This window comes from Populus euphratica, unplaced genomic scaffold (genome assembly GCF_000495115.2).
Source record: "Populus euphratica unplaced genomic scaffold, PopEup_1.0 scaffold215.1, whole genome shotgun sequence".
Classification (NCBI taxonomy): Eukaryota; Viridiplantae; Streptophyta; class Magnoliopsida; order Malpighiales; family Salicaceae; genus Populus; species Populus euphratica.
The window spans coordinates 219,636-232,348 of NW_011500098.1; the positions used below are offsets into that span (position 1 = coordinate 219,636).

At 36.7% G+C, this 12,713-nt stretch overlaps 2 protein-coding genes across 2 annotated transcripts; one reads left to right on the forward strand and one right to left on the reverse strand.

Annotated features, from left to right (window-relative positions):
• Positions 1-1,508: 1,508 nt before the first annotated feature.
• LOC105109371 (ATPase 8, plasma membrane-type-like) lies at positions 1,509-6,319 on the forward strand. Its single transcript, XM_011004071.1, has 13 exons — positions 1,509-1,807; positions 1,908-2,264; positions 2,339-2,653; positions 2,749-3,075; positions 3,174-3,293; positions 3,409-3,531; positions 3,619-3,723; positions 3,848-4,157; positions 4,255-4,769; positions 4,851-5,024; positions 5,124-5,306; positions 5,397-5,572; positions 5,868-6,319. The coding sequence occupies exons 1-13, from the start codon at positions 1,775-1,777 to the stop codon at positions 5,962-5,964; spliced, it is 2,835 nt and encodes a 944-aa protein (XP_011002373.1). The 5' UTR covers positions 1,509-1,774; the 3' UTR covers positions 5,965-6,319.
• A 192-nt stretch (positions 6,320-6,511) lies between these two features.
• LOC105109372 (oligopeptide transporter 3-like) lies at positions 6,512-10,511 on the reverse strand. The gene is made up of 6 exons (XM_011004072.1): positions 9,923-10,511; positions 9,501-9,598; positions 8,214-8,783; positions 7,881-8,136; positions 7,563-7,745; positions 6,512-7,470 (listed from the first exon to the last, which is right to left on the reverse strand). The coding sequence occupies exons 1-6, from the start codon at positions 10,433-10,435 to the stop codon at positions 6,856-6,858; spliced, it is 2,235 nt and encodes a 744-aa protein (XP_011002374.1). The 5' UTR covers positions 10,436-10,511; the 3' UTR covers positions 6,512-6,855.
• Between the last annotated feature and the right edge of the window lie 2,202 nt (positions 10,512-12,713).

Below are 12,713 nucleotides of genomic sequence, written 5' to 3' on the forward strand. Positions count from 1 at the left end.
ATCGAAGAACAGATGGATAGAGGAATCAAGAACAACATGTTTTCGTTACATGTGCCTATGATCAGCTACTCCATCATTTAATTTGTGCTCAAAGCATCATGAACCGTTGGCCATAACACGATGCTCCGAGCAGGGAGCAGACTGTTTAAAATCTTGGAACAGTCTCATGCACCCTGGGTATTCAAGCAAGTTAAGGTCTCTCACATATAGGCAATCGAGAGGGTTTAATTTTTCTCGGGGGCTTGCTTCTGTGGTTAAGGAATCTTCTTGAGCGTATAAAATCAATGTATCTGGTCTCAGTTGATGACGTAAGAGGTGGTACAGAAAATATTTATTGTCGAGCAAGAAAAATCCTTCAATGGTCAAATAATATCCTTCATTTTTTATTTATTTTTATCTAATAAATAAGAGTTTGCTGGTTTTTCTTGAATGTATCAAGTTGATGTAATCTTTAAGAATTTATTGATTATTTTCTTGATTTTTTGAATTCAACTTTTGAAGTTATATTGATCCAAGAGATTTTAATCAAGTCAACATGGAAGATGTGTTTGTAATATCGTTAATCTTTTTTAATTAGCATATAAACTAATCTGGCCATTTAAAGATTATTTTCCCGATTGGATGGAAAAACAGGTTGCTAAGAGAATTGAGATTGGATTTTTTTTTTTGGTTAAAATTTAATTTTTTAATCTTATATATTTTTTTAATTTTTTAAAATAATTTTAATGTGTTAATATTAAAAATAAATTTAAAAAATAAAAAATTATTTTAATATATTTATAAAAAAACTTTAAAAAATAATCTCAATCCCATGCAGCATCCATAAAACACAACTGCGTCATCCCAGGATCATGGAACAGTACAGTTCATACGGAAGAATCCTCATGTCTGAAATGAAAGCACAAAGGTAGTTTCGTTTTTTAATGACAATTTTAGTCCTTCAGGTATTGCAATCGTGGCTCATCAAACCCAACGGTTCCAAAAAATGTAATTGAGTCCTTAGACTTTTGTTTCGAAAGCAAGATTGGTCCTTAAAATGAATAAAATGATTTGTGCAACACTTGTCAGAACTTTAAAGGCCACAACACTGAATATGTGACATATTCCTAAAACCCATAAAAAAAAAGTATTTCCATTAAAATTGTTGTAATTAATAAAAAAAATATTTCTATGAAACTCTTTTTCCACCTGGTACACCCAGAACAAAAAAGTTTCAAAAGCGAAAAAAATCAATATAAAAATAAAAAAATATTTTTGTCAAATATAATAATCATTCATGTTATTTTTCTCTATTTTATTTTATCCGTAGACTTTATGTCTCAACCCTAACAAAAAGACTGATTTTGTCTCCGAACCAAAAGTTAAGAATCCGATTTGTGCTGCTGGGAACAAGTAGGTTTGATGTGCCAAAATCACAATACATCGAGGACTAAAACGGCCACCGAAACATTTTTAGCATTTTCATTTAACGTCACTGAAATTTCCAAATTCGGAAACCTTGGCAAACCACAAAAGCAAAACTAACATGTCCGAATTCGGCGAGGTTTCACTCCTTTGATTGTTAAGGAAGGAAGATGGTTATAAATACTAATGAGCTTTGTCAAGAACAAAATGTTTCTGGTCGGAATTTTCAATTGTTTTCTCACATTCTCTGCCGACTCTTTGATAGGCCAGTGAAACAAAGAAACCGAGGAAGGCCTATTGAAAGAGACTGTAGAGCTAGAACACCAAGAAATTATAACAAAGCTTAACGTTCTTGGTTTGATCTTTCACCATGGAAGATATAAAGAATGAGAGCATTGATCTTGTAAGCATTTCTCATCATGTTTTCTCTTTGAATCTTGCTTCCTGTTTAGGTACCTATACATAGACAAATGTTGTGTTAATTTGTTTTTGTGTTTGTGCAGGAGAAAATTCCTATTGAAGAAGTGCTTGAAAAGCTAAAATGTACGAAAGAGGGGTTGAGTACAACAGAAGGTGAAGAGAGGCTTAGGATCTTTGGCCCCAACAAGCTTGAGGAGAAAAAGGAGAGCAAAATCCTCAAGTTCTTGGGCTTTATGTGGAATCCTTTGTCGTGGGTCATGGAGGCAGCTGCCATTATGGCCATTGTTTTGGCTAATGGAGGAGGCAAGCCACCGGATTGGCAAGACTTTGTTGGTATCATTGTGTTGCTTATCATCAATTCCACCATCAGCTTCATTGAAGAAAACAATGCGGGTAACGCCGCCGCCGCCTTGATGGCTGGTCTTGCTCCTAAAACCAAGGTAATTTTTGTCCAATATCCTTCCTTGTACATGGCTGTTAATGTAACTCATTGTATACATAATTAATCCTACAGGTTTTGAGGGATAGAAAATGGAGTGAGCAAGATGCAGCAATTTTGGTACCAGGAGATATAATTAGCATCAAGTTGGGAGATATTATCCCAGCTGATGCTCGTCTCATGGAAGGTGATCCGCTCAAGATCGATCAGTCTGCCTTAACTGGTGAGTCCCTTCCTGTCACAAAGTATCCCGGCAGCGGGGTTTACTCAGGATCAACCTGTAAGCAAGGTGAGATTGAGGCTGTTGTTATTGCGACGGGTGTTCATACCTTCTTCGGCAAGGCAGCTCACCTTGTAGACAGCACCAATAACGTCGGTCATTTCCAAAAGGTATTGCTTGTTTTTACTTCATTAATGAGAATCTAAATTGATCACACAGAGATTCGTTTTACAGCTTTTTTTTTTGTGTGCAATCTATTTATCAGGTGTTGACTGCTATTGGTAACTTCTGTATCTGCTCAATTGCAATTGGTATGCTGATTGAGATCATAGTGATGTACCCAATCCAACACAGGAGGTACAGAGATGGCATTGACAACCTCTTGGTGCTTCTCATTGGAGGTATCCCTATTGCCATGCCCACAGTCTTGTCAGTGACAATGGCTATTGGATCTCACCGCCTATCACAGCAAGGTGCCATCACCAAGAGGATGACTGCCATCGAAGAAATGGCTGGAATGGATGTCTTGTGCAGTGACAAGACTGGAACTCTCACCCTTAACAAGCTTACTGTTGACAAGACTCTCATTGAGGTCAGTGCTCTTAGCCAAGTCATATAATCTTCGAGGGACCTATCTTACACGATTTCATACGACTCACGGTTCGGTACTTTCTGCATTGGTAATTACAGGTGTTTGTGAAGGACATGGACAAGGACACTCTTATATTACACGCTGCCAGGGCTTCTAGAACCGAGAACCAGGATGCCATTGATGCTTCAATAGTTGGGATATTGGGAGATCCCAGTGAGGTATGCAATTTAATCCCATTTTTATGAACTTTTAGTTCTTGTCAGTTTGTTTTCGTTATATTTCCTGGAGTCATTGAAATGGAAAATTTATTTTTCCTTCTTGTGAGCTTTGTAGGCAAGATCAGGAATCATAGAAGTGCATTTCTTGCCCTTCAACCCTGTCGAAAAGCGCACTGCAATCACTTACTTTGATGGAAATGGTGATTGGTATAGAAGCAGCAAGGGAGCTCCCGAGCAGGTATGCATTCCAGTGTGTTTAACTCTTATTTGAAAACTATCCCTTGCACTGCCGCCTGCGGGTAGTAACTTTTCATTTATTTGCCAGATTATTGAGCTCTGTGAACTCAAGGGGAATATTAGGAAAAAGGCTCATGAAATCATCAGCAACTTTGCTGACCGTGGCCTTCGTTCCCTGGGAGTTGCACGTCAGGTACATTAATCTAACAATTTCTTCGCTACTTGTTTCATAATATTACTTGGAATATAACAACCTAGGTGACCTTTTTAGCTCAACTATGTTTTGATGAAATGAACATTTTTTTTCCTGTTTACAGAGAATACCAGAGAAGAACAAGGAAAGTGCAGGAGCACCATGGGAGTTTGTGGGTCTCTTGCCTCTTTTTGACCCTCCAAGGCATGATAGTGCTGAGACTATCTGCCGAGCACTTGACCTTGGTGTCAATGTTAAGATGATCACTGGTGACCAACTTGCAATTGGCAAAGAGACTGGCCGCAGGCTTGGCATGGGTACCAACATGTATCCTTCATCATCCCTCCTTGGTGATAACAAAGATGAATCAATTGCGTCCGTTCCAGTTGATGAGCTCATTGAGAAAGCTGATGGGTTTGCTGGTGTCTTCCCGGGTAATGGGATCTTTATTAAACCTGAACTGGTACAGCAGAGAGTTTGTGTTTGAGTACTATTTAGGTGATCTAAATAATGTGAGCTTTGGATATGCAGAGCACAAATATGAGATTGTTAAGAAGCTCCAAGAGAGGAAGCACATTTGTGGAATGACAGGTGATGGTGTTAATGATGCGCCGGCATTGAAGAAGGCGGACATTGGTATTGCCGTGGCAGATGCAACTGATGCTGCCAGGAGTGCCTCGGACATTGTTTTGACAGAACCAGGATTGAGTGTGATTATCAGTGCTGTGCTGACAAGCAGAGCCATCTTCCAACGGATGAAGAACTACACAATCTATGCTGTTTCCATCACAATTCGTATTGTGTTGGGATTCTTGCTTGTTGCACTTATCTGGAAATTTGACTTCTCACCGTTCATGGTCCTCATCATTGCCATCCTCAATGATGGAACCATTATGACCATCTCCAAGGATAGAGTCAAGCCATCTCCTGTCCCTGACTCCTGGAAGCTTAAGGAAATTTTTGCCATGGGCGTTGTCCTCGGAACCTACTTGGCAATTATAACCGTGCTGTTCTTCTGGCTTGCTCATGGCACTGACTTCTTCTCAGTAAGTGAATTGGTACTCTAAATGATGAAGTTCAGATGATGTTAAATTGAAACAAATACTAAAATTTGATGACGTTTGCAGGATAAGTTCGGCGCGAGGTCAATCAGAGGTAAACCAGATGAGCTTACAGCAGCTCTTTACCTTCAAGTGAGCATCATCAGTCAAGCACTCATCTTTGTGACCAGGTCAAGGAGCTGGTCCTTCACTGAACGCCCTGGTCTCTTGCTTGTCGGTGCCTTCCTTGCAGCGCAATTGGTTAGTACTTCGATCTCTTCCCCACTTCTACTCCCAGCTGTTATCTATCCATTAACATGATCACCGTAGGAAGCTCTAACTTATTACTTCTCCATGAAGGTGGCAACTGTCATTGCTGTGTATGCAAACTGGGGATTTGCAAGAATCCAAGGCATCGGTTGGGGATGGGCAGGGATAATCTGGATTTTCAGCATTATCACCTACATCCCTCTTGACATCCTCAAGTTCATCACCCGCTATGCATTGACAGGGAAGGCCTGGGATAATCTGCTAGAAAACAAGGTTTTTAAACTCAAAATCTGATTTGCTATTTCATTTCACAAACTTTTTTCTTATTGCATTACCTTTGTGCTTGTTTAAAAACCAATCCAGACTGCTTTCACTACCAAGAAGGATTATGGAAAGGGTGAACGGGAGGCTCAATGGGCTACAGCTCAGCGCACCCTTCATGGTCTCCAGTCCCCAGAAACCATGAAAAATGACAAGGTCAGCTATAGGGAGTTGAGTGAGCTAGCTGAGCAGGCAAAGAGGCGTGCCGAAGTAGCAAGGTAAGTACTTAGCCTGCACACACAGTAAAGAACTAAAGGTCATTCCATGATGGAAATCCTACAATAACCATCTGGAAGGTAAAGTTTAGCCGTACCAATTTAGAGCGAGAGCGATAGCTTGTATTTTTTATATCAGTATCTGACAAGTATGATTAAAGATGGACATGCATGATTGTTAGCCCTCTAAGACCTATTTCAAGAAGTGAAAATCAAGCTCATGATATTACATGTAGTCATTTAACTGCAATTTCTTTTCTTGAAGGACACAGCATATGAACTAGTGTTAATGTTGCAGGCTAAGAGAGATTCACACATTGAAGGGCCACGTTGAGTCAGTGGTTAAAATGAAGGGGCTTGATATTGAGACCATCCAACAACACTACACAGTCTAAAGAAACTAGAAAGTTTCTATTAAGAATCATATGCAAGTAAGATGGAGAAATAGTTGAAAGAAAACAAAGCAGCTAACTTGAAGCTGCCTTTTCTGTTCCCTGATCACCTGTTCATTTATTAAAATTGTTATTATTTTTAGCCTAAATCATAGGAGGAATATTCAAAAGGGTGAGATTCTATAGTTGCCTTTTGAAAATTACAGAATACTAGTGGAGAACGGGTATATGGAATGAAGTACTGCAGGGGCTAATATGCTATATATGTCCTTGATTTAGGATAGCGAGCAGCTTTTGCCTCTTTCATTGTATAATTTTTTCTCATTCCAGTAATCATAATAAGCTTACTCTACAGCATCAATATCTTGTTATGCTATAGAATTTTAGTTATTTTTTTTTTTATTTCTGTATACTAAAGTGATAGGCCAATTTGTATAAGAAGATTGCACGAGGCATCCTGCTGAGAAGCATCTGTTGTGATATTCCCTCAAATCAGTCAATAAGCAGCCAGCATTCAGTGCTGTATCAAGTGAGAACATGACCCAATGGAGAATGCAAAGATTTTATTACCCTATGGAAAATTTCCTATTTTGTGTGAAGGGCATTCTCTGCTACATATAAAGTAAAAAACATCTCATTAGTTCACATTACAGGACGATCAAGGTTGGAGTTTGGTAGGGATTCACTGCTAAGTTGAGAGAAATTACTACTAACAGCTGTAAGCTGAGAACAGTAAATGTTCATTGAGGAGGCATAAAGAGGAAGATCATAACCAGCACTTTCTAATTAAATGGAAAGAAGCATGTACACGCATGGAAAATAAAAATGGATTCTTAATTGTTCCCTATCACTGCTCGCAATTTCTTATCCATCTCTTAAATGGCTGCGTAGCATTTAAAAGACTGGACATCCTTTAACCACAATCCCCGGTGCTGTTGGACATGAAGCCAAAGGACAGTGATCAAGTTCTGTACCCCACCATTTCAATTGCTTGCCTGAATTCTGCACAGCGAAGAACAATAAAACACCCATGAAAGCTGTCCCGGCATCCAATGCTGCAGATAGGACATAGTTATACTTCTGCCACCAGCGCTTGCGATATCGAAAGACAAAGTAATTGAATATAGTTCCAGTGACAAGCCAGCTTGCGATGTTGGTGGGAGTTGCAGGTGGCATTCCGGCAAAACCATAAGATATTACTGGTATATTTATCAATGCAATCCATTTCTTTTCAGGGAACATTTTGCTCAGCACCCAGAAAGGAACCGGTAAGAAAGCTCCAATGAGGAACAGCCATACCAAGTTCCTGTAGAGGCCATCAGGTCCAAAGAGCCTCCTTGGTCCAATGAGGCCCCAGATTACAGAAGCATCAAAAGTGACTCGGTACTTGGGACACGTCCATGGACTATTAGAATCAAGTACATCAGTATCACAGATATTTTCAATGTTCTCCAACATCCACCACGCGACTGCGAGATTGACTGTACCAGCAACAAAAGTCCCCACTAGCTGAGGAAAACACCAAATCCATGGTTAATACTTCACACTACTAAAACATGAAATTTCAATGCCCAAATGTACAGGTTTCTGCAATGCCATACCTGAGCTACATACATGCACCGTGGCGGAATTTTCATGTAGTGTCCAAGCTTAAGGTCAGCTAAGAAAGAAAGAGCATGGATCGTGCTAATTCGTCCATAAATCTTGAAAAGCAGATTTGCAATTGGTTTTCCTGGAAGAACATATCCAACCATGAACTGTGCTATTATGTCATACCCAGGTTGCTGCAATGTAAACACTACATTATGAGATAAAACAGAAATACCCTCAACTAAGATTTGGCTATCCATTAAAAGCAAAGTTTCCAATGTCTAAGAGGGCAGATAAGAAAAGACACAATTTTAAAAAATTGGCCATACCTGATTCGTAGTTGCTTGAATAACACCAATAGGAAGGGTAACAAGCCAAGCCAGGGCAAAGGCAAAGAGCATACCCCACCAACGCAGCTGTACAGTTTCTTTCCAAACAAAAGACATTAACAACGAGAGGACAGCACTTCCTATTAAGAGAATATAAAACCACCAATCAGGAACTTCTTTGTAAGCTTTCATCAATTTCGAATGAACATCCAATTTCACATTCTGCATTGCTCTGCTACTTTGCCTCCAAATATCCCTGGACAATGGAAAACACGTATTGTCATTTATTAAGATCCAGTGATAAGGGAACCTATACTTGCATTACCAGGGTACCTTCCGTTAAACAGCGCCACATGCGTGAGGGTTGCTGTGAACCTTGCAAATCCTGATCCAATTGACAGGGCAAATAGAGGGCTCAGATAGAGCTTGCTATAACTATCATAAGCAGGGATGTTAAGTTGAAAATCTGGGGTCAAGATCTTTGTAGTTTCATATTTTTGCCCGCTAGAAGTGAATAGCTGATTAGAAAATATTGGAAACTTCCTAGCATCAAAAGTGTTATATTTCCAATAACACAAAGGGAGTATTATGTAGATGAACATGATAAATCCAACCGCAACATTGACAATGGAAGCCCAAGGAGTGACAAGAGGACTGCCATGGTAGGCTGAAATCCCAGCCCAATCAAGAGTAAAGGCACCGACACCAAGGCCGTGGTAACCTGACCCTACTTGTTGAGCCGTGATACTATGAGGCCATACCCAGCAAACCCATGAGAAAAACGTCATGATTGGGAACAAGTAACCAGGGACTGTATAATAGAGAAAGCTTGCTGTCATGGCAATGAGGAAGAATTGCATCCTAGTCAGGCCTTTACTTTTCGGATCCTTTTCATGAAGTGCTCTGTAGAGACAAGATTGTTAGCATATGACAACATTATTGCCAAAAGTTACCTACGAACTAATCACATATGAATCTTTTCACTTGGACTACTTTTTCTTCACCAATGACCTTCAGGAATATGATCCCATGTGCAAATTCATGACAACCAAAGCAAATTAAGAAGGCATTTCATTGTCTGTCAACAACAATCCAACGTCAGTAGCATCATGCACTTTGTCCCCTAAGGCAAGAACAGATACAGAAATACAGAACAGATTCTCAAACAGTGAACATGCACTTGAATCATATACCAACAAGCTAAAGTAATGCAACTAGAATTATAGTCACAGTCAGCTCCATTATTCAAACAAAAGCAAATTGTTTTGAGTTAATTTCTCTTCACACCACAACTTGATGGGGATTTTGCAATGTCCTTTTCTCAGCCTCTATTTGTATTTTTAGAAATATTCTGTCGTGTGCATCTTCAGTAATGGAATTTGAACCACAAGCAGTGTTTGGATATGTTGAAGAATAGATCAACTATCACCATCCCTTCAAAGATTTACCAGTTGTCAAGAAAGAGCATAAAATTTATACTTCTATTGTCAAAATCAATCAAGGTATGGGATTCTAAGAGTTAAAGCTTAAAGGCTTTAAAAAATTTCTGTGTTCTGTATTTTCACATCAACCAAACAGATATTTAATAAAATGTAGGGCCAAGTTTTTTTTAACACAGACCTGAACAGAGAAACCTGAGCAAGGTTTGAAGGCCACCACATCTCAACAGGATAAACCAAGTATCTCCTTAGCATCCCGGCCCATCCATATCCCAAAATCTGCAGATCAAGAACCAGACACACAAAAATCAAATGAAAATCTACAATTAAATGCACTCATAAAACTAAACTAAATTGAAAAAAGATAGCTTTTGGTTGAAAATCAAATGCACAGTAACCATATCACCTGCATAATGCACATAAAAAAACTGCAAGATAAAAAGAACCACAAAAAGTTTGGAGTCCAACCCACATGCAAACAATCAAATCCAATTTTCTAATCATATTTAAAAAAAAAAACCCCACTGTTTCACTACGTCTAAATCAACCATGACTCTTGAATCTAGACACAAGATCAGAAGCTAACAACACCAAAAGAATTACCTGAGTAGTCAAGACTATGAACAGCCCACAAAGGAAACTCAGATTCTGCTTATAATAAGCCTTCATAACAGTAATGGCACCAATAGAGTAAGCATCACCACCACCAAAAGACACCCCACAATTAGCAAAGATAGTGATAATCACATGTTCTTTCATATTAAAAGGCCCTGGATTCAAACTAAAACTCCACCCCAAAATCCTATAATCTCTAGGGGGCAAAGTCTTAGCCATAAACTTCCCTATAGGCAACACAGCAATTTGCATAAGAATGGCAGAGATAGTGAGTGGCTGTGTACGGTAAGTGAAGAAGGTGTTCAAAAAGATAAGTATTATGCATGAAGTTAAACCCAGAAACCATGCACGGAAAGTCAGGACAGGAAGTGTTGGGTCATCAGTTTCAGGCACAACTAAGGCCACTTCCTCAACAGGACATCTTTCATGTTGTTCTTCTGCTGATGAATCTAACCCTAAACCATTTGTGTGGTTCTCATCCTTACTCTCTGTAGTTGCCATTCTTGAACTAGAAAGATACAACCAGAAGATCAAAGATATTCTCTCCTGTAAGAAAAAAAGAGTCTGCTACTTTGGATGTCAGTCTAGTTGTGATATATAGCTGAGAATGTGAATATTTTTTGTGACAAGAATGGCCTTTGAAAAATAGTGTTTTTACCTTGGTGGTAATATTTCTCTCTCTTCTTTTTTTTTTTGTTTTGTTGAGAGGTAATGAAAATTCAAGGACGTTGACTCCATGGTTGACTAATGTGATGACTATAATATCCTTTTGGGAATTTTTGTGTTCTTGATGGCTCAGGCAGCATCAGCAGCAGCCCATGAAGATGAATAAATATATCGTTAAATAATTATTGATTTAGAGACCGTTAAGTAACACGGTACAAGCCGGTTTAAAAAAATCAGAAAAATTAAAATCAAAAGTTTTATTTTTACTGTTACTATCATCCAATAGGATAGGTGGGGTCTGGTGTTGTTTGGGTATTTGATTATCCTTGCTTGTGAGAGACCCTAGGGTTGTTCAATTGAAACATAGTCAACCAAACACTCCTTGGGAGTGATGTCCAAATGAAACACAGTCAATGGAATATATTTGTTTGAAAGTATTTTAGAGTATAATAACAGTAGTTTTTAAAATATTTTTTATTTAAAAATATATTAATATGATATTTTTTAATTTTTTAAAATTACTTTTAATATCAACATATTAAAAAAATTAAAAAAAAATTAATTTTTTTAAAACATTATTAATACTGAAAAACAAACGGGTTGTCTTTTATTCAAAAATTATTATGTATTTTTTTTTTAAATTAAATTTGATATATCAAATGAGTAACGATATAAATGGTTTAATTTTAATACAAAATTTGAATTGAGTTGAATAAAAAATTGAACAAAACTGGTTTTATATTTTTAAAAGTCAAATAAACTCAATTTAATTTATGAGTTTTTTTAGTTGAAATTTATTTTTATAAACTTTGATTCAATGAGTATTTAGTTTAAAGTGGGTTTTTGTTTTTTTGGACGAACAATTCTATTATATAGACATGAACCAGGAAAAAAGAAAAGAAAAGAGATCTACAGTGACAATTTTAATTGTAATTTTCAAGTACTGGCATGATAGCGTATGGTGACATCATATGAGAGTGTTACAGCTCTGTAATTATGCTTGCAATCATGGTAATCATTTTTGCTTATTGTTAGAGGCTGATGATAAAAATCAAATCTTCTCTTCAATCATGGAATTGATGTTTCATAAGCTTGAGATCATTTCTCTAATGCTTTGGTAATGATTCATCCATAATTAATCACACAGAGCATTTTCTATTGATCAAAAAAACAATTAACAATTTGGTTTTGACAAAAAAATACTAAATTGATTATTAAAAAAAAAATTAAACCTAGTTAAACCAAACTGAAAAAATAATCCAGAACAGTTTACATTTATAAAAACTAAATAAATCTAATTTGATTTAAAGGTTTTAGCTAAATTTTTTATTAAGAATTTGATTTAATAATTTTTTAGTTTATAATAGATTTTTTTTGTTTGATTTAATCCGATTTTCAGTTTTTAATTTTGAAATCAAATTATTTTTTAAACCAAAAGTATTCAAGAAATTATTTAATTTGATTTTTGTTGTTATTGTTTACGGATATTTGACATAATTTGACTAATTTTCTTAGCATTAATTTACCCCATGTTAGCCATTGCCAATTAGAAGCTATAATATAGCTAATATTGAGTTTGAAGAAAAAATCAACTTGAATATGAAAAACATATTTAAATCCAGTTGAAAGGAAAAAAACTATTATATGTGTGTGTATACATATATAATCAAAGAAGTAAACAAAAAACAAGGTATAGGCTATAACCTCATATATAATGAAATGAATTGATTTCTTTTAAATGCTTACATGACATAGTGAAGGGTACTATATTGTATAGTGGAGAGAGGCAACATAGCAGCTTCATTATTTTATTTTAATTTTTATTGAATGCATGGTTGGTGGTTATGTAAAAGAGCAAAAAAATAAATAAAATGATTGACAGTAACAATTTTAATTTTAATTTTAATTTTGAATTACTAGCATGATAGCGTATCGTGGGATCATTTAAGAGAGTTACTATATGAATTTTGACTTGTAAACTCCACATGTAAGATCTTGTGCATTGATGATGTAAAAAAAATAAAATTGAAAGGAAAATAATCCCAATTTATTTATTTATTTTAAAAGAAGTTTAAGTATCGATGGGCAAATTTGTCAACTTAATAGATGTTTA